The 24,979-nt window shown below is 47.1% G+C and overlaps 1 protein-coding gene across 3 annotated transcripts in view; it reads left to right on the top strand.

Annotated features, from left to right (window-relative positions):
* The window catches only part of LOC126545152 (ras guanyl-releasing protein 3-like), a 56,157-nt gene that overhangs the window by 19,167 nt on the left and 12,011 nt on the right, over positions 1–24,979 (top strand). For all 3 annotated transcript variants that reach the window (XM_055078269.1, XM_050192912.2, XM_055078268.1), the window contains exons 2-7: positions 2,472–2,559; positions 13,388–13,679; positions 18,898–19,006; positions 19,268–19,381; positions 20,860–21,145; positions 24,497–24,670. In XM_055078269.1, coding sequence (XP_054934244.1) covers positions 13,529–13,679; positions 18,898–19,006; positions 19,268–19,381; positions 20,860–21,145; positions 24,497–24,670 — 834 coding nt within the window. In that variant the 5' untranslated portion in view covers positions 2,472–2,559; positions 13,388–13,528. The remainder of the gene's footprint in view (positions 1–2,471; positions 2,560–13,387; positions 13,680–18,897; positions 19,007–19,267; positions 19,382–20,859; positions 21,146–24,496; positions 24,671–24,979) is intronic.

The raw sequence follows: 24,979 nt of genomic DNA, 5'->3' as shown, positions 1-24,979 counted from the left end.
TTTCTTGACCCCCCTTTATTAGTTGCATCGCGAACTTCAGCCAGCCAGCGATCAGAGGACTGATTTATTTTAGCCTGGACGAGCACCTGCACTTGTTGTTTCTTTTGTTGATAAGATTCCCCTTTTTGGCCTATTTCCTCTTCAAATAACTGCGCCCTCTTTGCTTCTCCGTGTTCCCGTGATGCCAACCGTCGTTGTTCGATGGCCTCCCTAATTTCCTTATTCCACCAACTTCGTGCTTTCCTCTTCTCTCCAGCGGTTTACTCCTTTTACTTTTTATTTTTGTACTAATGAGCAGTTCTAAATGATTATAATCCCACTTTTCCATGGGATGTTTCTCTATTGCTTCCTCTATGCCGGCCGTTGTTCGCGCTATTTGTTCGTAATTTAATTTTGCGTACTCTTTTTGACTTCCCTGCATTTCTCTTTTGAGCAGGGCTCCCAGCTGTAGACTAATACACTTATGATCACTTCCGAGGCTGTACTTCCCCTGTTAGACTATTTCCATTATTGCGAGCCTGCTATACATCCCCTGCGACACTAAGCAGTAGTCAATGGTCGTTTGCCTGTTACGGGATTCCCACGTGATTTGCCCCTCACACTTAGTTTCTTTATTTACTATAACTAGGTTGTGTCGCTCACAGAAGTCTAGCATCAACTTCCCGTTACAATCTGTGTATCCATCCAGATCCTCGATGCGGCCATTCATGTCACCCACTAGAATAATACCGGCACCTTCTCCAAACTGCTTTATATCGTCATTGAGACACTTCACTAGATCCTTGTTCTTTGCCTGCATTTGTCTCCTGTCCCTAAATAACTTACTCCTAGCCATGTCTTTTTAGCGGTAATTGTACCTGATACCCAGACATGTTCTTTTCAAGTGGATATGCTTATAGTATGTAATGATCGCTTCCCAGTTTATCCCCCAGGTTTGTTTCCACCGCTTTCTCCTCCCTATTCGTAAAGGCTAGGTCGGGCCTCTCCTCGAACAGCAACTGCACATTCTGTGTCAATATTTCCACCGGTTGCATGTTGTTGGGTCTGTTGTTAGGTTGTCTTATCCGTGTATTCTTTGTCATCGTTCTCTTTAGAGCTTCGCGCTAAGCCCTCAACATGATTGAACTGTTCTTTAAAAGGCGATTATCCTCTACTACATTGCGGTATTCTGGGTGCTGCGTAACAGGTGTACTTGGTGTTTTGGGTCTGGCAGTGGAAGACACAACTTGCGCCCAGCTGTTCAATGTAGTCCAAGTGATCATTCTTATAATAAAATTTGCTAAAACAAGGACACGCCTAACTTCAAGTTGCCACTTACCTCGAGGCCTGTTTGCCCCGCTCTTCTGTGTGCATGGTCTTTCAGTTTTACTGCCGTTTTCAGTTCTTTAGAAAACTCGTGAGGGAACTTAGACTTTTTGAGTGGTTTTGTAGGCATAAATCTGCGAATGCCATATTCAATGACTTTCGTAAACAAATTACCCTGTTCATCAACATCAGATGACCCCATTATGAACGACCACTCAGTGTTTTCAAGATAATGGTACAAGCCATGGTGTTCTCCAAGGGAAAAGTTGAAGCCGAGCTTCGTGTTGCCATTGGAACGAATGCTGCATTTCTGTGCTGCCAGAATAAAAAAAAATAAACATTCAAACGAGGGTGGAACTTGTTTGGCGCAACCAGATGAATGTTGCTGCGAATGACGGAAACGCTATCAAGATTGGTAAGACAATGATATAGAACATTAGTAATAATTATCTTCATTGAAAATAAGCAAGTAGTACATAAGACTTTGCAAGGTCTGCCGAAACTTTCCGTGGGTTTGTATGGCAGGAACCTGGCAGTCAGGGAGATGCCTTCTGTAACCTTATTCCTTATTACAAATAAAGTTTAGATAAATATATGGAGGACACAACAATTAATAATAATAATAATAATAATAATAATAATAATAATAATAATAATAATAATAATAATAATAATAATACACACCGTGCTAATCCTTATGATCCATTTATATCAATCAATAAATCTTTATTGTCTCTTACAGATGTACAAGGTCCTATTTTATTAAGGTCAGTAAGATCAGAATTGAGTGACCATCGGTCACTGCAACCTGATGCATCCGTATTTTTGCCATTTGTAGGCATAACATGTCTCTCACGTTGGTTCAGCGGTCGCCATGCGACAATATTGGTGTTTCTCAAGCTTATCACGTGTAAACAGTGCAGTCCGACAAGGCGAGAGAGAGAGAGATAAAGAAAGACGATTTCCGTCGTGTCGCACAGCAGAATTTGCTCACGATTCTGAACCGGCTAGGCCGGCAACGGGCTTCTCAGCTGTTCTAATACGAAAGACAAAGTTGGGATTGAGCTGGACCTTTAAACACCGGTCGGCATTGAAACCCCCGCTCGTTTTCGTCCAGCGGTCGGTGTGCGAGACTTCACCCTGTCTCTCTCTCTTCTCCCTCGCAGTTCAGCCAAGGGCGGACCCATCAACGACGGCAGCGGCCACGTTTTTTTAACTCTTCCGAAACATCGTCCCGACATGACAGCGATACAGGTGAGGGGGAAAATCTGCCTGTTTGGTTTGCACGTTGTTGTGGCCAGCCACAAGAGGTTGTAGTTTATTGCAGGTCTCCCAGAACAGAACAGAGCTGACCAGAGCGTAACATAAGGGAAGATAACAAAACAAACGACATAGTATAAATACCGTTCCGCTGCGCTAAACTGGGGACAGGCGCAAGGGGTCTACAGGCCCGATTCGAAGTGCACGAACTACGAAGTGGGCTTTTGTTATTAGTGCGAGTTTTTAACTCGCTCGAACACCTTATAGGGCCCATCATCAGCTTTGGACATTGAAAGCAGACAAGCGCTCTGCGTAGAGTATATATAGGCGCGAACAGTCGCGCCTGTGAAATACCAAATCGCTGCGCGGTGCGAACACAGCTGAAATGAGAAACGAGAGGCCGCGCGCCCTTCGCCTCGAGGAGGCGCGCTTTCCGCCGTACAATATAGGTGGCACCGTGTGTACCTCGGTTCGAGGCGCACTGTGCGCGACGTCAGCTGATACGGCGCGTGACTTCGGTACAACGTCTAATACGCAACGCGCAAAGCCGCCACTGGCAGTGCGCGTCGTCACTCCACTAATCGCTTACACGTAACACGCCTAGGATGACAGGGCCGCCTTTCGCAGTGACCGGTCCACCTGTCGGAACGATGCCTGACTGAGGCACTTTGCCTCTGTTTATACAGCTTTTAACGCGACAGCGTTAAAGAGCTCGTGTCGCAGAAAAGCCGGTGTCGTCGGCGTCGGTGTCGGCGTCAGCGGCGTTGGCCGTGAGCAATAAATCCCAGAAGGCACTTCACAAATATAAAAACATCTTGCAAGATGGGCTGGTGGGAATCGAACCAGGGTCTCTGGAGTGTGAGACGGAGACGCTACCACTCAGCCACGAGTTCGTTCCTTCAAAACGGAAGAATATCGCCTCTAGTGAATGCGGTGTTGCCTTAAAACGTGCCGTAGAAAGTTATACTGCGGTGTATATCGGTAATTATGACCATGTAACTTACAGAAGTCGCAGTTTCACGAGTAGCGAAGTACGTTTCCGCTACATTTCTTCTGCGCTCTGCGCACACGCAGAGCTCTCTTGCGGCAAACACAGACGACCCCCTCCTCGCAATGTACGGCGCTGCCCCGACACGTGGCGCGCCACTCACCCCATGAAGCGCCCGCCTTCATGGCGCGTGGGGGCCCGGCTATCTGTGCCGATCGCGACGTTTGGCTGGCGTAGTGCGTTTGAGTAGGCGGTGCGAACGGGGTGCGATAACGCTATCGCGTTCCACTCTTGAAGGCGAAGCTTAAGCGTCCTCCAATTTTTATTCCACCGTATGTTTCCATCTGTCCTCTGCCATCTCGACTTTGGAGATGCAGTAGAAAAGATGAGGGCTATTCCAGCACGTCAATAGAGCTGCCAGGGTACATGGGTGAAGTGACAATAACAAACAAACAGGCAAGCATTCTGAAAAAAGAAAGAAAAAGAAAAGAGGCGAACTAGCTGCGCACTCTCACGTAAACACAAGTAGCACTACGAGTGAACGTACTGGTTGGTCATTATTGGCCATTAAGGAGTTGCCGTATTTTCGCGTCCATAAATATCCCTCCCTCAATAATAACAGAAAAAGAAAGGCCAGGGAAATCGCGTGTATGACCATAAAGAGAGATAGAGAGAGCTTTCTTAAATGAGTACTGGAGATGCTTACCTGGTGGCTCACCTACCGTGTTGCTCTAGACAAAAATAGTGACAGATGAAGTGAAAAAAAGTGACAATATACGCCCCGGAAATAACACAGACAAATGATATATCTACGCCCCAGACATGTACGCAAGATTTAAACAATTATAAAAGCAGTACAGCACACAATTGTCTGCACATAGCAAAACTCTAGAAACAATTCGTGTGCGGTTTCCTGTTTTGCTGCTGCTCGTTCAGTTCAAAGTGCTTACGCAAATTTCTTCTTTAATGGCGGCTTCTCGGCAACAATTTATCTATCGCCGTGAAACCGTACTTCAAGCTGAAGCTGGTCAAATTTTGCGAACATTCTGAACCATGAATTTCTCGGACTGGCCGCAGGGGTCGCACTCGCGAACCTACAGCGTGTGTGTTGTTCCGCGTGATGTGCAGCTGACAAAAAGAGAGCCACAATTAAGTGTCACCTTCTTGCTGGATACTGCCAAGACGGTGCGCTTAATTACCTAGGTGTGCCTTGTGTAGCAGGCAATGCAGGCTAATACAGTAGCACGCGGATTACTATCAGCAGTACTAATACTACTATGAGGAGCAGGATTTTCTGGAAATTATTTTGGGGGCCTACTGTCCGCGCGCCGTTACAGCGGTGTAACCGGGCAATTATGCGGCTCAATTTCGCAACTGTTGGGTACTGTTGCCGTACTAATGCATATCGTCGTCGCTTGCTCCAATGTTGTAGTGACGACATTATTGTTTTTATTTTTGTTTATTATTTACTCTCTTCGATCTGTCTGCCATTCCCACATACATTCCGTTATAGAAACAGACGCACGGTTATAGAAAACCGTCATGTCACATCATCCGTGGGCCTTGCATAAAACCATTGAAAACGGCCTATAGTTTCTGCGGCATCATTTTAGGTTTCGGTGTGAGCACGGAAGGGTGAGGCGCAGGTGTTAAATGAATGCGGACTGCACGTTCAAGTGCGCCACGGATTGACTGAATGATGGCGCCGACCGCCGGTTGGGACTCTTGGGAGCCGGCTATTCCAAGTACACTACTCGGGCAGGAACAAAGAATGAAAAGAAATGCAGGTGTCACCAAGCACAACACGCACAAGTCGCAAACAGTGTCTGCACGGGGACCAGCACCACAAAACCACGTTCTGGTCATCAGTCACTTAGGCAGGAGCCAACACAAGTATTTTAGTGCATAATATGGTACGTATAATAAACGCACGTGTTAGCATCTGTATACAACCGACGAGTACAATTGCGTTCACTATGCAGCGTGCAACCTCATGCAGTGTTCGTGCACTACGCACCGCTGACAAGATTTGCCGTCACACAGACGTGTAGGCAGCGTTGCCACGAGGACGAAGGGTGACGCTTGTCGATGGATTAAAAGTGGCGATAATGCTGTGCACAGTAAAAAAATACGACGCACCTGGCTTCATTTGAGAATGCTGTGCATCCTGTGCCACAGTGGCTCGCACCCATTCTAGAGGATTGGCCAAGAATTGGCACGCGTACAATCGCACATACCGAATGGGTAAACGAAAAGAAATCCAGTAAATCAAAGAATCCATCGAATATTGTGCGCCATTCCATTAACAGGTCAGCGTGCTTTAGAGGCCTACCTGTGGGCTGACGTTATTTGTTCAGATTTTATGTATTTATAGATTATTCCTTTTCTTTTGCTACGCAAAACGGAGATGCGGTTACTCTCACCACATACGCTGTCGGCCAGCGTACCGTAAGAGTTACGTGCAAGCCCATTCGCTGGTTGTAGCACTCGTCGCACGTGTAATTTTCGCATATATATCACCGCCGAGACACCGATCGACCCAGAAGCAAGCAGCAGCAGCCATGGATGCTAAACCCGGGAAGGCAGGCAGAGAAATCATCGCTTTAATAAATGCGGAAGCTAAATGTGCCCGTATACTTACTAGCGAACGAAGCCCGCGCTCGATTTAGGTTTGTTTTTTGGCGCCTGGCTGTGGCTAATTTTCTTCCTCTTTTACAATGCTGGAAATAACGCCTCTTCCGAGAAATGGTGTGCGCCAGTAGTCGTGCGCTTTTAAAAATAGTGCCGCTGGCCACCTGCATTAGACACATCGACCCTCGCACGTGGTATTAAACCAAACCAAACAAGCTAAACTTACTGCATTACAGTGGTCTATTATTAACTCGAGGTCGGGAGTTCGAAACCTGGTCGCGACACTCGCGAACTGAGGGGCACAGTTATAAAACTAGCGAGGGCTGAAATTGCTACCCGTGTCTCTACACGCCTTTTCTGGATCCTGCGCGTCGAATTCGGGGCGCCATAACCGAGCAAGCTTGAAACATCCACAGGAGATCGCGCAGTTGTAGGTATTATACTCTTGATGATCACTGGCTTGAGTTTTACAGATTATACCTTATAGGCCGGGCGAGCTCTCTGAAGTACGACCACTTCCGCTCGGATCGACGGGATGGGATGGGATGGGATGGGATGGGATGGGATGGGATGGGATGGGATGGATGGATGGATGGGCGGGTGGGTGGATGGGTGGGCGGGTGGGTGGGTGGGTGGGTGGATGGATGGATGGATGGATGGATGGATGGATGGATGGATGGATGGATGAGCGTCCCCTTTGGGACGGGGCGGTGGGTTGCGCCACCAAGCTCTTGCTCTTATACTGTGTTATTTCCTACCTAGGTTAAACAATAAAAAAGAAAAGAAAGTCAATATGAACTCCCACAAAGAAATTTTCTGATCCCCTATTGCGAACTGTGCTTTTGTACGTCTCCGCTTTTGTCGTTTCCCTACTTTTCTTCCACCAATCCTCCAATCGCCTCTTACTGATCCCTATTGAGGACATGTTTGCTTTTCCACTGCTCTCGCTAAACCCAAGGGCTTCAAGGAGGCCGGTGGTGCCTAAATCGACCGCTGGGCAGACGTCTTCACATTCTAATAAAACATGCTCCATCGTTTCCCCAGCTTTACCGCAGTAAACACATGCTTCTTCATCCTTCTTATATCTCGCTTTATAGGTGCGTGTTCTAAGGCATCCCGGTCTCGCTTCCAAAAGTAAAGAGCTTCCCTTTGAGTTATCATAAATTGTTTCTTTCCTGATTTCGTTTCGCATATCTGCGCCATTCTTGACAAATGCGCATTCTGCATCGTCGGAAAGAAATAATGTCTTTGCTGGCTGGAAGCTTTTCTAAAGTGACGCAATATAGAGACAACTTAAAAGAAATTCGTTTTTATTTTTTATAGTTTAAGGTTTGGTTTTACTGTTAAAAATGAACTTCCTGTCCAGCCCCGACCGCGTCAAACACCGCTATGTGATACATTATTTCTACTTCTTATTTTATTTAGCTTTCACTAAAAAGTTTACATATACAATCTCAAAACATTGTTGGACCCTATAGTCATCGTGGCTATAGTGTAGGGTCCATGGAACGAAACACACGTTTCTTTTGTTTGTTGTTTGCAGCAACAGCACATACGAGGTACATAAATAATAAAGATAATAAGAATACGCATGAATTTCATGACTCACAATAGTCATATCATAAGAAGCCAACAAACACTGACACCAAGGACAACCAAGGTCACCAAGGTTGTCCTTGGTGTCAGTCTTTGTTGGCTTCTTATGATATGACTAATAAAAATTGGGCCCCTCGGTTAACCCCCTTTTTTCTCGTTTATGACTCACAATAGTACGAACTCCCATATTTATTAATAACTCTTTTAGCGCTGGTAAAACGTTATTCATTTTAATATCCCTCGAAATCGCATTCGAAATTATAACCTCACTAAATTCCTTTATTCGCTTTCCATAAACATTTCTGCAAGCACGCAGGCTGAAGTAGCGGTTATTAGCGTACATAGGCTCTCGTGTAGGTAATTCCGCGTATTTTATGTACGAAATCAAAGTATGGTAGAAAATAAATACTGTCTAGATATTCCGTGCCGCAAGCACCTAAAGTGCCGTATTAATGACAGAGCATCTTGCAGAATGCTCACTGAAAGTAATTTTTCTAAAGCGACAGTCTTACATGAGCCAATTAACGACACGCTGTTTCTCGTTGGTATGTCGTTTTCCTTTCCGTTGATTGGCGGCCTTATAGACACGTGTTCACTGGATACGTTGTGTGTGTGCGTTCTGTCATTAGGTCAAACGCCGAGAATAGTGTAGCTGAAAGTGGACAGGTGTGAAAACAATCAAACGTGCTGCGCAAGCCACCTGCCGGGACGGTATGGCACTTCCGGAGACAACTTCCGCTCGCATTTACCGCGCTCGTTTCACCACCTGCGCTGTGTGCGCTGCACCGTCGCCGGCGTCGCGTTTCGCTACAACACAGCTCCTCCTTTTTCGGGACCGGCTGTAGCTGAAGTGCGTCGGCGTTGCTGTGCCTGCCATCGGAGACTCGCGCGTCATCGTCGGGTGTGCAAGCTGTGAGTGCCTCGGTGGACATTGACCACTATTCGCTAGTGCGTTACGAATCCGATAGTGAACGCAGGGTGTTAATAGATGGACTGAAGCGTAAGATGGCTCTGCATACAAGTGCAGGTATCCCGAGAGGAGACTTAAGGAGGAGACTCCTTCTGCGATGCGGAGCAGAATTCGAATGGTGGGCCGTGTGGGCGGGCAAGGGAGGGCATGCGGACGCCATTCCGCGACAAATTATTCTAGTAGTCAATTGTTTTTTTATCGTTCGAGCATCCGATCCCGTTTATACGTAAACACAGTGTCCGAGTCATCGAGGAAGGGCGAAACAAATTGAAAGTGTTGTGGATCGTTACAGCGTGAAAGGGAAAATTGTCATCCACCCGAATGTATATAGCACGAAGCCACAAAGGAAATTCGTGCGGATTTTTGCGAAAGAAAGCTTCGCAGTTAAGGAAAAGGTCGCCCTGGTCTGGGATGACAATTTTCCCTTTCACGAACCTCTCTCCACCTTGTTAGATTCCGCAGAACTGATTTATCATTGCAGCATACACGTGACAATCTTTTGTTAGGATGCATCCCGGTTTCCATATTTTCGTCGTTGGCTACCATTAGGACCGAACGCTCTGCGCTAGGGATGTCAAAACAACGCAAAGCGAATTTAATCGTAACAAAATGCGACCTTTGGTGCCGCATTTTTTTGGGGGCGTGAGTGTTTTACGAAACCGCGTGAGGTACTTTTTCTTCGTCAAACTTTGTTAATTTTGTTTTACCTTTGCAATAACTACGTGACGGTCAATACCGCGAAGCTGCGGTACGGCAGCAACAGTGCCCCACAATTGTAGCTTTAAAATGTTCTCGCAACCATGTAGTTTCCTACAATAATTCCAAGAACGAACTATGGCTCACTGTCTACGGAAGATGCAACTGAGGCGGTTAACTCAGCACAAGAATGATGAGTAGTACTACATGAACTTGGCCAAATGTTCGTCCTCGCAGAATGAGACGGCTTTGTGACTTGGCAAACTGACCGTGTTAAATAAAATATTGCGTCATAAGTGCCACAATTTTCGTCATTATGCATGCTTGCAGCGGGTTCTTACCTTGCTGTCCGTAGAAAATGTAGATAGCTTGGAAATTCCGAAAGATAAAGCTTCAAAAATAACGCAACACGAGCGCCTGAAGCCACAGGCACAAACATTAGACTTGATTAGATTATAATTTCCACGATTATTCCAGTGGTAGCTGAACGACCTCAGCGCCAGAGTTTCGTCTTGTAATTTTTGTAGTAAACCATGCTCATAGCAACTGCCTACATACAGGGTTTCCTACCTAACTGAATATGCAGTTGCCACATAGCTGGACATACTCTATTTGGAGATACTCGACTTTTTTAATTTCGTCTAATTAGATAATTTGTCTGAATTAAATAATCAACTTCTCAAACATTGTAATTAGATGAAAAGTGTCAATGATCAAATTGTAGAGCGACATGAAAATGTCCCGCTACAGCTTTCTCTTGCTCAATACGTGCGACATAAAATTGTTTTTCCGAGGATAGACAGCGGAAAATACGCCTACTGTAGTCCAGGCACGTACCCAGAGGGGGGCCCGGTGAGGCCCGGGCCCCCTCTCCCCCGAAATTAACCGGCATACCCCCCTCTACCCCCCCCCCCCCCCCCCCCGCCCACACCACCACTCCTCACACACATTCCTTCATCGCTGACAAATCAATCTATTCGGCAGTCAACATTTTGATGCCTTTTGCGGCGAGAGCTATATATGACTAACCTTGCATAGTTTTTTCGTCATCCATCAACAGAAAAAATAATCATGTGGGCCGATCCTGGTGATAGTGCAAAAAGAGTCCAAGCTCAATGGCACATACCCCTGTGGGCTCGGGAACCTGTAACGCGCTCTTCGAAATCTTCGGGTGGGCCCACGTATGGGGAGCGCTCAACGCCTGCTTCACCTCTGCCGCGGGTGGGCTAAGTATTGCACTATCTTCAGGATCGGCCCACGTATGGGGAGTGCCTAATGCCTGCTTCACCTGCGCCGCGGTTCGACCCGGCATTGCACTACCATCGGGGCGACCCGCGGCGGAGGTGAAGCAGGCGTTAAGCACTCCCCACACGTGGGTGAAACACTTTGCTTTTCGTTTGAGAGTTCTGACTGTCGTCAGCTCTCGCTGCATTTCCATCTTCACAGAGTGGAATGGTTGTCAATTTTTTCACTCCTTTTGGATGGCGGTAGTTATCGGCATCTCCTGGGGCGTGAAGGCCGGTTTTCTCATGGATTTGGTGCCCGCGCGATTAACTCGAAATGAGTTCAGTTGTCGCCATCTATTCAACGATCACGCGCATTGCTGTTGCTTTGTTAGTTCAACCTTCTTTGTTTAGACTGATCCAGGGACCAGGAAAGGGATTCGGTTTGTAGTGAGCTGGTCTGTATGCTCGTGGAACGAGTTGCGGCCGGAGAAAACGCCACTTGCGTTAAACATTTCCTTTTGCTTCATTATTTCCTCGAGTCACTGCTCGCCGCGACGCTGGCAGATCCTCGGAAGCATATAACCGCGACATGGGTTAGATAAGGTGGAAAATTAGATATTGCGAAACAGCGTCCATCATCAGACCCTGCAATAACCGGTAAAACCATAAACAATATGATTGTGACCCGTTACCTCGTCTGGCTTTTCCCTAATTGTACAGCACTTTTCGTGCCAAATTGTCAACTGGAAAGAAGTGTCGCAAAGAGTTGAGAAATTGAGCGTTCTACTAAGGGAGAGAGCCGAGGCAACAGCCAAACAGGAAGGAAAAGCGAAAATTATCAAATTTAACTGTTGTCTGTGAAAATATTTATGGATCAACATCGCTTTATTTAAAAAGAAAGTAGAGGAAAGGCCGCCGGAAGTGGAGAATAATTCCGTGTGTTTTGAATCACGCTCCTACAGTTTATTAGTGGAACCGCCTGACGTAGTCACTTCTCTGCTGTGCTAATGTGAGCGTTTTTCTAACCTTCTGCGGTGGGCGCAGTACGTCTAGAACCGCAGCGTCCTGAGCTCTACGCGGTTGTACGGGACTGGTGACCACGCATCGCTACGCAAATTCCCAAATATGCAACACTGGTCGGTTTTAGCACTTAAGAGGAAGCTTTAGCTCGGGCCCAACTCCGACGCGGCCTATTCAAATACATGTAAAAACGCAAAAACGTTTTTCTGAGATAACCCCTGGACCGATTTTAATGAAATCTGTTGCATTTGAGAGAGAAAGTTAAATTCTAGTGACTGTTGGAAGCGGAATTTTGATTTAGGGCTTGAATTTTGTTACAAGGATTTTCAAAAATTCAGATGTTTGAAAAAAATAGAAGCACGAAGTTTACAAGCTAATAGCTCTGCATCAAGAACAGATATCGCGATTCTGTAAACGGCAATCATTAGACCATTCAAAGCGGACAAATTTGATGTGTCAGTTTACATCTGACGTGAATTTGTTACGTTGTTTACGAAGGTTCTGCAAAAGTTGTAATTACACATTACTCCATTTTTTGAGGTTCATGTGTAGCGTATCAATTTTGTCCGCTTTAGATGTGCTATCAGGTACAATTCACAGAATTGCAATATCATTTTTTCTTGTTGAGTTACGGAGCTGTAAACTTGATAGTTTCGTTTTCTGAAAATTTGCGATTTTCGCCAAATTTTTATAAAAATTTGACGACCTAAATCGAAAATTCGAAACCAACAGTCACTAGATTTTAAGCTTTTCTTTTAAATGCAGCAAACCCCGTCAAATTTGGTGCAGTGGTTGCCGAGAAAAACGAATTCTCCTTTTACATGTATTTAGATAGGAGCACCCGAGCTAAAGCTTCCTCTTAAATTGGTAGAGCAGTAAACGAGGGATACAAAAGAACTGTGATTGTCCCGCAAACATATATTTCTCCAGAATTCTTCCAGGGCTAATTCAAGAAACGCTACTAGAACTCCTCATTTTTTTTACTTTTGCTTGTTTACTTGTTTTTGGCAGCGTTCTTCCTGCGCTTCTGTCATGCGCGAGTCCATTTGATGTGCTTCCTTGTTTGCCAAGTAAAGGAGCGGTGTATTTCACAGGCGTACTTGTGAGGTACACCTTATTTCAGTTCTATTTTGCAGATTTACCCGTCTTTAAGGCAAATGGTGAGCATTATTCACATTTGTACTAGTAGAGCTACCTCGCCCCCCCTCATTTGTATAGGAAGAGCTACCCCCCCCCCCCCCGAAAAAGAATGCTGGGTACGTGCCTGCTGTAGTCACAAGCTTTATGACCACGAACGTGGGAGCACGTGTCGTTTGATGCAGGCAGAGCGCACTGCAGAGTATCTAGCGCACTTTCGTGAATTATAGGTTCAGTCGTAGGCGGCTACGGCGGGTGTGTTTTAGCGAATGTACTCTGTAATTGCGCTCAGGCGTCGTCTGCTACCGTCACTTCAACACGTAATTCGCAAATGACGGAACACGTGGTCTCACGCGCATGCGCATTGACTTGCGGTCAGACAGGCGACTGCAGCAGACGACGCTCGAGCGCGATCATCCCCCAAACCTACAGAATACGAATGTGCGCTAGTCGCTCGTCCAGTGTTTACCTGTGCAGCGAGCGGAACGCGATCCCACGTCCATGGTCGTGGAGGTTGCGATTTCGCGTGACGTCACTGACCGACGACGACGCACGCAGCGCTCAGAGTCGGCGACCTGTGAGACCTCGAGAAGCAGAGACGGCGGTGGCTGCTGCTGCCAGGAGGAGTCCTGACCCGGCGGCCGTTGCAGCAGCAGCAGCAGCATCAGCGCGGCCGGCGGCCATGTGGGGCCTCGGGTGATGGGACCCCAGGGGGGATCGATGGGCTCCAGCGGAGGGAGCCCTGCCCGGGACGGCCTCATCTGGGACACTGAGAACCCCGCCGTGCCGGGTTTCTCGCTCCGCGCTGCCTCCCTGGACGCCGCGCTCAGATTCCTCATCGACTGCTTCCGTGAGTGCCCCCACATTGTAAACCAAATGAGAGAGGACTGGCAACATCTTGTGTATGGCGTTCGTTGCACATTTGACTGCTTAATACTGATATAGTATGTATGGTTACCGTATATGTTTATTTAAAGCCTCAAGGTCCTGCTTTCGCATTCGCGAGTGCGTTCTGTATATTTTTAAAACGCCTGTGCCAGCTGCTGTATCCAGGAGATAGGAGAGTGCCAGTCAAGCTCTTAAAGCAGCCTTTATTTTCTCCTGCTCCATCAGTGACGTAAATAATAACATAATAATAATCGTAATAAAGACATGATGTGTTGCGTTGTAAGCGAAGGTTGCCTACACAGGCCAACGAGCTGACAGATCGGTGCTCGAGCTAATCACAGATGACCGAGCAGAAGGGAATAAATACAGCACCCAGGAGAGAATGTTGACTTGGTGGTTCTCTGCAACGCAGATTTGGCCCCATCCACTAGGTAAGACTAGGTAGGTTGTAGAATGGATATACACTATCAAGTGGCGCGCCGTAGCAACCCAGGTGACAAGAAGAGAAAAGAGAAAACCCAGCCCGGCTTTCGGAATCCATTTGTGCCCTCATCAGAATATGTTGTACCCAAACCAGCAGCACATGCATCTAATCACGGCAGTCCATTAGGTGAATATTTTTCACGAGCTGAGCGTATACTCAAGGAGCTGAAAACATCGTTCCGGTTTCTCTCTACGCTTTCACAATTTGCACATCTGGTAAGTACACTGGGTAGTTGGGGAACATGCGCAGCGTAAAAGTCGGATTCAGACAAAGTATGGGCGGCCTTATTTTGAGCGATATGAAAGAACGCTGGCTCGCGTGTTAGATGTTGTCGCGTTGCAGTGACGGTGACGAATCATGATTGATGAAACTTTGCATTAGAAAAAAAGAAAAACTACGACTCGGATGACACGACGATGCTATGTCACTCCTTGTCGCGATTCGTCAGTGGTCAGCGCGGCGCTCCGTCTGCGTTATCAACGGAATCAGCGGCAATGACGTGCTAACTTTGGCTGGTTGGCACATTTCTGAAGAAGACGAGTAAGTGCGCCGGACAACGGGGCGTGTTCCCCTCTTTCTCCTGCCTATTCACGTCCCTGTGTATATTGTCGTGCGGGCAATAAAATGTTGGTTCAAAGTCATCGCTTCGTCTGTCGCAGTCACGTCCCGTTGTCCAGTGCTGTTACGCGTTTTCTTCAGGAATCGGCGGTCTGTGCATGGTGGATGACAAGAGTGGCACAGAATCGAGTGGAGTGGAATGGCTATACCTTATACAAGCCTGTAACTTTTTATTGGGCGAATTCGTGAAAAGAAAAAGCAAGAATTGTAGCCGATGAGCTCGCAAGTCATATCCACTTGGAGTGAATTCGGAGGACACCAGTTTCGACTTGTAGATGTACGCTCCCAAAGTTTGGGACGAAATACATTAGTGTTCTAGATAACTCTTTTAGCTTGAATATATTAAAAAAGGTGCTTTATTAAAGGAGTAAGCGGAAAAACAGTGTACCTTTACCGCAAGTATGACTGCGTTTATCTAAGAACTCTTGCTAGTTTAGAAATTAACTCCAAGTGGATGTGCCTTGTGAAATCACTGGCTCAATGCACTGTCAATTATGCATTCTTATTTATTGTGAAAGCAACGTCCGCTTCTTCGCGTAATCCAGTTCAATGAGTATTTTTGTGCAATATATATAGCACATGTCATATAAAAAATATGTTAACGTTAAAAGAAAGAAAGAAAGAACGCCTGGTTAAGCATAAACGTGAGTGGTGTTGTGGTGAATATCGCTGCATGCTGGGAAGTTTTTTGGCCCATAGCGTATGGCGAGGGAGGTGAGTGCGAGTGTTGTTATTTACAAGCTTCGTCACTAGCATATTTGGTAGAAAAAGAACAGGAAAGGTCACACACTTGAATACCTAGAACTTCCTTCGAGATGCCGAACTGAACACATCGCGTCGAGGAGTTATATGCAAAACTGTCGAGACAACCGCGACACGGTGTTGTTGAGGCGAGTAGCGCGAGAACAATACGTGATACAAAGGTAAGCCCAACAGAGCGCTAGTCTTACTTTTACCGTTGTATAAAGTCTTATTTTCGCGCTGCTCGCACGAGCAATGAAATACCATCTTAACCAGCAAACAATATCCTTCTGAAGTACATGACAGGATGTTCGGCGTTAGGCGTGTAGAGCACACAGACTAATGTATTTTGCAGGGCAAATGATTAGCGTGGTGAGAGGGCTACTCACCCTTGAATTGCTGCTTAGTTGCTAATCTTCACTTGGAAGTAGCACATTTCATCCGTCGGGTTTCTTCTTTTCAATGCAAAGAAACACTTTCGGTTCTCCAGCGTAGCCTGCGCGGCACTCCGATGCGCCTATTGGCCACCAAGTCCTTCGCATTTCATGTTTACAGAAAGCACAAAACGAGAACGACGGTCAGAACACGAGCAGTGGGCGACGATGGTTCAGACGGTGTTGGTTCGAAGCGCAGTAACGCACACGAGCGTCGGGCTTCCTTGCCTCAGCGTCGGAGCTTCTGAATACGTTGTCTCGGCCACGCTCGCACACCACGCACAGTTCTTATATTGCGGTCGGATTTAGACTGGAGGAACGCGGTTGCAGCTCAGTTACGCCGCAACGAACGCGCCAGTCTCTGCGCTGTTCCAGAAGACTGTGGCGCGCGCTCAAAGCGCGGACGTAGTCCGGCGCCTCGCGGACACAGTCTAGCGTCACCGCGCAGCCGGCGTGACTGGCGCCGTTCGGCGCGCTTCCACGTGGCCGGTGCGGGAATCGTCTCACGCCGGAGCTGATCGAACAGAGTGCACAGCGCGCTAGCTTGGCGGGTCGGCAGCGTGCTGGCCGATAGAGTTCGGGTGAAGAGATTGCGCCGAGTGCGCGCCTTTGCCGAACGAAAAAAAGCCTTGCCGCGCACGTGCGCGCATGCGTCGCGACAACAGCTCATCGCCACAGCGCTGCGGGCGAACGCGCTGAGCTGTACAGGGGCCAAATTTTCGGCGATCCTGGCGTCACCGGCGTCGTGGCCGCTGCTTGGCGCGCTTGAAACGCCGGGCCACATATTCGCCTGCACGCCGCACGCAGCTGCGTCACGTGGCTACACTGTGCGACGTCTCGGATGGTGCACACGTGATCTCAGGCGCTGTTGGCTGGCGTAGGCTTCAGAGCTCCAATATTGTTGAAAAGAGCGTATTTGTAAGTCGCAATGTATTGTAATTTGCAATGTTCATGAAACACATCAAAATTGTTCCGGTTACGCACCTTCCGCAGGTAGTGAAGTCCGAGCGACAATGCTTCTCGGAAAAACTAAATATTTCAGATAAGTCCTGGAAAGGTATGCCCTAACTTTAAGTGGATGGTCTCTACGCGAGGAAACGTAATTCCTATACAGGTCCGCGACGCAAGCCTACCTTATAGGAGCCTGTATACGCTGCTCCAGTGCCTAGCCCCGCAAAGCTTAATTCACTATGAAGGAAGATTAGAACAACTTGTTCACCTTTCTTCAGATCATGTAGACAACGTTCGTACGAAAAACAACGAAATGTTTCGGAGTAATTATGTAATTACCACAGGAATTAATTCATTAGTAATTGGTTTCCTGAAATACTCATTGCTGGAAATTTGCCCCAGTTTATCGATAAGCACTACCACGGGGCCCGCGTTAACTGCCCACCGCTTTTGGAGGTGTCAAATTGAGTGTGTCAAAAATGATGCTCCGGGATATGTGGGACTAGATCACGTTGCAGCGTACAGCCACGCGCACGGTGAAACCATGAGCCAATTAAGCATCTACCTCGCTAGAAACTAGGGGCGTGCATGAATAGTAGTTATTTAAGACCGAATTGAATACGAATCGAATAGTGCCAGAAGCAAATTGCATATCGAATAGTTTTGGAATAGTTTTCAAATACTGGGCCGCTAATTTCGCCACTAGTATTAAACTATGTTCACATCTCAGTATTTTCACAACGTTAGCAAGCTTCTGTCGTTACGTTGCACATTATGAAGCGTTGGTTGCTAAAAAGTGCTAACGGAGCATTAGGTTCAAATAAGAATATTGTTCGCGTACTCGGCAGTCTTTGGTAAGTGCTAATCGTCGCTGTAAATTTAGCCGTATAGGTGTGGCTCCTTTAGCGAAGTGTAGTGTGCTGTCCGCGATGTAACTCATCGCGTTTTATGTCTACGATGGCCCAAGGGACATTTATACATCTGCTTCACTCTTGTTTTTGATCGGGCACAGTGGAGGATTTAAAACATTCCGAAACTATTTGCGCAATATTCGCATTTACGAATAAGGACTGTTCAAATAGCGATATTCGTCGATATTGGATCCGTTTTGCCAAAATTCTGAATATTCGCTAACCCACGCAGCTGACGAAGTTGGTGTTAACCGAGGCAGAAGCATCGCTGAGGCGCGAATGTTTCTTCCGTGACCTCGGGAACCCACTGGAAAAGCAACGATGACGAGTACCTCCGGTCTCGGAAGGTGCTGCCTTCGTACTCGGATTGAATGAGATACGTTCCAACAAATGGGTCCAATCTGTTCGTATAGCGCATCAGTGCACCCTAGTTGGTTTGTACTCAGTTCTGTCAAACTCAGTGACTCTCGGTTAACGATAATAGTAAATTAAATAATAATTATTATATATTAATCAGTTATTTACAATACAGATATATCGTGAAACGAGCCTCGTTCTGTTTACTGCGCTATAATGTCACACGAAGCACAAAAAAGGAGACTGACACAGAACTGGCAGAACAGGAAACTGAACGATGCCATACCAACTAGCCCCAGTCGAAGCCGTATTGATCGTGAAAAGAGACCAAGCAGAAACCCGTTACTCGACAGCGTGAAGGTATCTAGTCCCTTCTTCGTTGCAGATGCTGCGACGTAGCCAGAATCAACAGTGTTTAAGCAACGTTTCAGACAAACTTTACGGGTCCCCTTGTCGAAACATTGGCCCTGACACAGATAAGTTCTCTTGTCGAAGGGGTATGGCGACAGCCCCTTGTTCGACCACTGTTAGTCACTTCGAGTCTCGACCTTCCTGTACACATTTGTCTCGTTTAAATAACACGAGAAGTGTTCCACACGAACATGAGCGGGTATTTCAGCAAGCCGATGAATCCAGTGTTTACCTGTTATCCTCTTTTCCGTCATCCCTCTCTCCTGATCGCAGTACCCATCGGTGGCCTGGAGGACGACGACAACCGGTTTCCCTACATCTTCCTCCTCATGCACCAGTGGTTCATCAAATCTGAGAAGCTGGCACGATGCCTTGTCGACCAGTATCCTTTTCTCACGTCTGCGCCACAAGGCTGCGGCCGCGTATATACAAAATCTGCTTGCTGTTCATTTGAGATTCGAACCATCGAACCTCGCCTGTATGCCAGGCATTGCCCTGTTATATCGTGCTTTGGCTACAGAAAGTACCTGTAACAATCCGTGTGTGTGTGCGTGCGTCCGCCTGTGCGTGTGTGTGCGCTAGAACGATTTTTGTCTGTAGGTAGGTTCTGCTCACCCGTTGTTATCCCTGATACACGCACCAGATACATGACCAGCAATACTCAGCATCGATGCGTGTTGCCATGTGTTCATACCCTGCAGCACTCAACGCACTGTCCTATTTACAAGCACAAGGCACAGGTGTGCCAGGTGTTCAGGTAAGCAATATTCTACCATACAATCAAAGGGCTACGTCATAAGCACCGCGCTCTGTCCGCGAAATTTAGGTCCGGCGTCAGTTTTCTCTGATAACCACCGAACTTCTCTGCTGAAAAAGCGGAAAGGGAGATTCAGAAGAGTGACCTACATATGTATACAGGCAGCTGAAGCTGATTTAGAATTTCTGTCTAGTGTAATCATAAATAACAGCACAGCGCATCGTTATTAAATCGGTTAGTTTAGTACATCAAAATATTGTTTAAGCGCGGGAAACTTAGCAGAAATCCCATGGTAGCGTTCTTGATACGTTGCAGCGAGTTTACAGCAGTTGATAGTTCAGACAACCAATTATTAAATAATAACTACATAATAATGTTTACACAATTTATAGCTTTTTATTACCAACGTACTCTTCATGGCCAGGATTTATTATGAACAAGCTGTCTTAATTTTCCTTGATGTGGAGGGGCGCCTGGGCTTTCTGCGTAGCATTCCCGCATAATAGTTCAGTAGCTCTCCGGTTGTTTTTGCCGCTGCAAGAGACCACAAACAACCTATCGTGCCACTGTCCTAAATTTGACGTACTAAAAAGAAAATCGATCTCCAATGCATTGCGGCGGCTACATGATCATCCACTGTCCGCATACCTACTCTACAAGAACACCGTCCCCGTCGATCGTCGTGCTAGAAGGCAGCGAAGACACTTATGTGTTCCTTGAGGAAGATTGGCTTGTCCGACCGCCTTTGACTGTGTGGTGCTGTCCGCGCACGCGAACGCGTTTCAGCGCATTCCTCTATGATCTCTCCATTCGCCTGCGTTTTCCTTCTCCCAACCTAGAGTTAGTAAGTAACCAACCCATAGAGTTTCTCACTATAACACCTAGAGGGAAAACTGGCGCCACCGTCTATGGGAGTTTCTTAAGGGGCGCCGTGCCGTCATGGGAATGACGGTATATGTGTCTGCGAGGCTGGTGTTGGCTGGTGTTGTAAGAGGCTTCGTCTGAAACATGAATATGGCTACACAAATAACGCGTTCTTAAAGTAAAATATTCATAAAATGGTTCCATTCACGCAAATTGCATCTTTACTCACGTATAATGCATGATGAAGGGAAGAAAAGCAAGAACAGACGACAAACTGTTTCAAAGCGAACGCAAATCTTGCCATCTGTCCTCCAACTTTAGCGGCCCGCTGATACTTTTTACGTATCGTATAATTGTACATGCAATAACAAGTTCTTATGGTTAAACAAAAGATGTTTTTTTTGTGTAATAATAAAGCTAAAGCAGCTTTTTACGTGCTGTTTTAGTAGATTAATCATTGTGACAGACGGAACGGTGCTTGCCTGGCTTTCCGAGAACGATGCCAATCCGAAGTCACAATATACCACAGCGCAGCACCGCCAGATTTCTCTCCAGGTAATATGGTGAGAAACTCTATGAGCCAACCGGACGCATTTCTCCCTCCGGGACCACAGATACTGGATGCTCAAGTTCCCCCAGCACCTGGAGGCCGAGGGCGTGGTGGCGCGGCTGGCGGCGCTGCAGTCGCGCCTCCGCCAGGAGGGCCACTCGGTGCTGGCCGACCTGGTGGACCTGACCCGGAGGCCCTCGCCGCGCTCCGAGTGGGCGCGCGCGGTCTCCGTGCGGCTGCCGCTCGCCAAGCACACGCGCAAGGTGTCGCTCGTGTTCGACCACCTCGAGCCGCGCGAGCTGGCCGACCACCTCACCTACCTGGAGCACAAGGTCATGAAGCGCATCACCGTGAGTGCTCCTCGTCGTCGTGGCTGTGGCCTCAACACGCGGCCCGCGAGGGTAATGAAGAGCACACACAACAATGACCGAAAGGAAAAGAAGGAGGCAGTGAAAAAAAGACTCGTTGTACAACCTAAGCGTAGCCAAATTTCGAATAGTTTAATTCACGATATATATATATATATATATATATATATATATATAGTTGAACCCCCGCTTCCATATATCCCTCTTTTATACATCATGTCGAACTACTAGAAATGTAACACTTGGTAACTTTAAGCTCCCGCCCACACACAACGCATATGGAGAAAGACGGCTCTCTTTTATCGGGGAAAGAATATGGAACACCCTTCCACACCACATAATAATGCGCTCGAACGTTTGCTCCTGCAGCGAGACAGTTCTTCATACACATGCAACATATTCTACCAGTTGTGTGCATCCTATTTTACCATATTATGTGAACATGTAAGATGTTTTCTTGTAAGATGCAATTGCTCCTTGTTATGCATTCTTTTTCTTTTACATTTGTATTCATGTAAATTTCCCTGTGCCCACTATTTTATGTTGGTATTTTATACATAATGAAGTGTCTGCATTATTGTGCTTCGTTTTCTGGACCCATGAATAGCCGGTGGCTACGGGTCCAAACAGTGTTGGACACTTTCCTATTGTGTTTTCAAAGATTAACAAACAATTTGAATTTGAGTTTGAAATCAGGTTTCATGTTAATAAAGTTAAGAGATTTTATTGATAGGAAAGACAGAGAATTCGACCTGAGCTGGTGCTCTCTAGTCTGCTACTCTGCACAGGGGAAGAGGGGGAGGGGAGGGAAAGTGCTGGGATTGATGATGATGAGAAAAGAAGTGGCGAGTGCTTATGTGCATTAGACGGTGGCCTTACTACAGCCGTTCGTCTAGTCTCGTGCCGTGCGGGAACTTCAACAGCGCTTTAGTTGTCCGCATTGAAGTTGCAGTGTCAGGCCATGGGCCGAGATTAGCGCAGATGTAGGCCTATAGATTAGTAGTCGAAAGTACGAGGTCGTTGTCTCCGTGATTCCTGTCGTTACAATCTTGGTTTTTAACCGCGGTCGTTATCATCATCGTCATCATAGACCGCGTCATTATCGCCGTCGCGATCGAAGGAATAATATTAGTGCTTCAGTAAAACACGTTGTGGGGCTAGTTGGTGCATAGCTTTCATAAGGTGAAGCGCAAATAGTGACGGCACACAAGAAGAAATGCAGACAGGACAAGGCGCTTCCTGTCTGTATTTCTTCTTGTCCTGTCTGTAGTAACTTTCCGCCTTGTCGTGTCTGTATTTCTTCTTGTGTGCCGTCACTATTTGCGCTTCACCTTTTGAAAAATATTAGTGCTTCCTCGCTACCGTGCCTTGAGCCGCGATGTCACGCGCGGAGGCCGACGGACCGCCGAGTACCGCGCTCTGCAGGAAAGCGCCGCGCCAAGCGTACCTCGCCTCCTTCCGTTGAGCTCCCGTCTTTGCGTTGCGGCCTCATGGGTGCACACCTACTGCTATGCGGAGTGATCATTCGTAAGTTTCCCGCAATCTTTAAAAATAGCCTGTGGCAAATAGCGTAATTGTCCTTGAGCTGGATTATTCAAAGATGCGGAAATTACTGGAACGAGAAATCGAAACACATATTCAGCTAATTAACGAAAACTCGCTGATTATATTTCTCAATTAATTGCTTTGCGGTACATACTGCAATTAAAAAAATTGTAGCCAGTGAGTTGGCAAGACGTTTCCATGCAAAATTACAATTTCAACATTTTTTACAACTTGAGCAGCAGAGAAAATTTGTTCACACGCTCTCGCTCACTGTTCGATTTCGGTCTACCTAAAGCTTTGTGGCGGTTGAGGCCACGGAGGCGTTTCGTATCCGTCCGTCGTCCGTCGTCGCGATGCTGCGAAGTGCGAGCTTCACTGTGCGACACCGGCGGTTCATGCTGTGTTGCGCTAGTTCAGTCTGGTGCTTTCTAGCCACACGCGAGCTTAAAGCTTTCTGTTCTGCAAGCGCACAGCCGAAAAAAATTAAAGAAAGAATTAACGGTAAAATCGGGGTGCCGATTATATACGACTTTTTGACTTGAGGTGTGGCTTCACGGCAGCGCACATTGTGCCTTGAGGCGGTTTCACGGCAGTGCGTCCCGCGCTGTCGCGAAACCACCTTGAGGCCACGTTCTCCGTCTTGCGAAGAGGTGGGCAACAGGCTGGCCGAAGATATGACCTGGCCTATTCGTGCAGCCGTCACGGGAGACTGTTTTTACAAGATTTGGACATTGTGTGTAGTTATTTTCGCGGATTACTTTTTTCGGGGATGAAGTGCTTATTATACGCGGGAAAATGCGCATATTCGTTCGTTTCGACTACTTGGAATGCTTCAATTACTCAAGATCGAGCCGCAGCGAATATCGAATGGCATTAATAATCGATTTAATATTCGAAAATATCGAATACGGTATTCACACAAGCCTACTATAATCACGTTTATTCTGTAGTTGCGATTGCACCCTAGACGAACTTGCTCAAGACAGGTCACACATGATCCGACAGGATGGTGTTATGACGTCTGCTCAACCGTTACTGCATTTTGGATCGGAAACGCAGAACGTATTGTCAACCCTGTCAATTCGTGCTGCCAACTTCGCATTGCTTTGCCATTAACTCAGCAATCACCCTATTCTCCTGTTGCGTTCTGTATGTTTGACTTGCACCTCAAAGGCTGACCCTTTTATACTTTGAACTTTCGGTTGGTTATCACTAGATATTGACAACCTTGGACATACTTGAGCATCCCTGGTGTCACTCCTCCGGATATCCGGTATGGCAGTTGCACCCGGTCACTCGCGATGGCGTTTTGCTGATGAACGCGAAGTGGCCGCTTCCATTTGCGGCCACATTTCGAGGCGGTTGGAGCGCGAGAAACGATCGTGTGCGATCCTTTGCGTGCGCGTTGAAAAAATATCGCTGGTCGAATGTGATCCGCAGACACTCTCTCACTACGGCGTCTTTCATCGTTGGTGAGTTGCTTTGGTACGTTGACCTTATAGGATAGGGTTTTTCATACGCTGAAACGAAGTTTCATTCGCATATAGTTCAGCGAACCAATAAGTAATTAAGTAATTCCTATAATATTTAGGTTTTTACTTAACAATTCATACTTGTACACGTGTGCTATCCATGACCATAGATGAAGATAAACATGTTGTTTTAATTTTCCTTGGTGTGAAACTGTGTCTGGGCATCACAGGGTTAAACCAACTAGACCAGTTTAATGACGTCTGTATGGGAAAGTCACAAGTTCGCCCGTCTTCTCGCACGAATTTCTTCCTTCAGTTCCTGGACTTCAAACAGTACGCCGAGCAGGGCACGCTGGCGGATAACCCTCGCCTGGAGCGCTCCATCTCGCAGTTCAACGGCCTCTCCCAGTGGACGCAGTGCATGGTGCTCTCGCGGTCCACGCCGCAGCAGCGAGCAGACGTCGTCACAAAGTTCGTCGACGTCGCCAAGGTACGTGTACGTTTGCGTTCTCTACTGCCTTCTCTGCATGGTTGGCTCTACGGGGGCGAATACGCTGGCGAGAACTGATCACGTTCGGACATTCGCGGCCTCTTCCCATCTTAAACGTCCCTGGTCAGCTCTGGTACTGAGCCGGGACCTACAGACCATTGTAGACCAGTAGTTTATTGAAGAAATATTGCTCACGATCGACTGTCACTAACGCTTGACACTGCCGGGCAGTCAGTGCGCCGTGGTCCATGGGCCTGGTTGCTTGACTCGTCGTGTGAACGCCTTAACGCTGCGCCTAACCCTTCCATT

Source organism: Dermacentor andersoni, chromosome 10 (assembly GCF_023375885.2).
Source record: "Dermacentor andersoni chromosome 10, qqDerAnde1_hic_scaffold, whole genome shotgun sequence".
NCBI lineage: Eukaryota > Metazoa > Arthropoda > Arachnida > Ixodida > Ixodidae > Dermacentor > Dermacentor andersoni.
The sequence above is the reverse complement of the archived record's forward strand: the minus strand, read 5'-3'. Positions and strand labels throughout refer to the sequence as shown.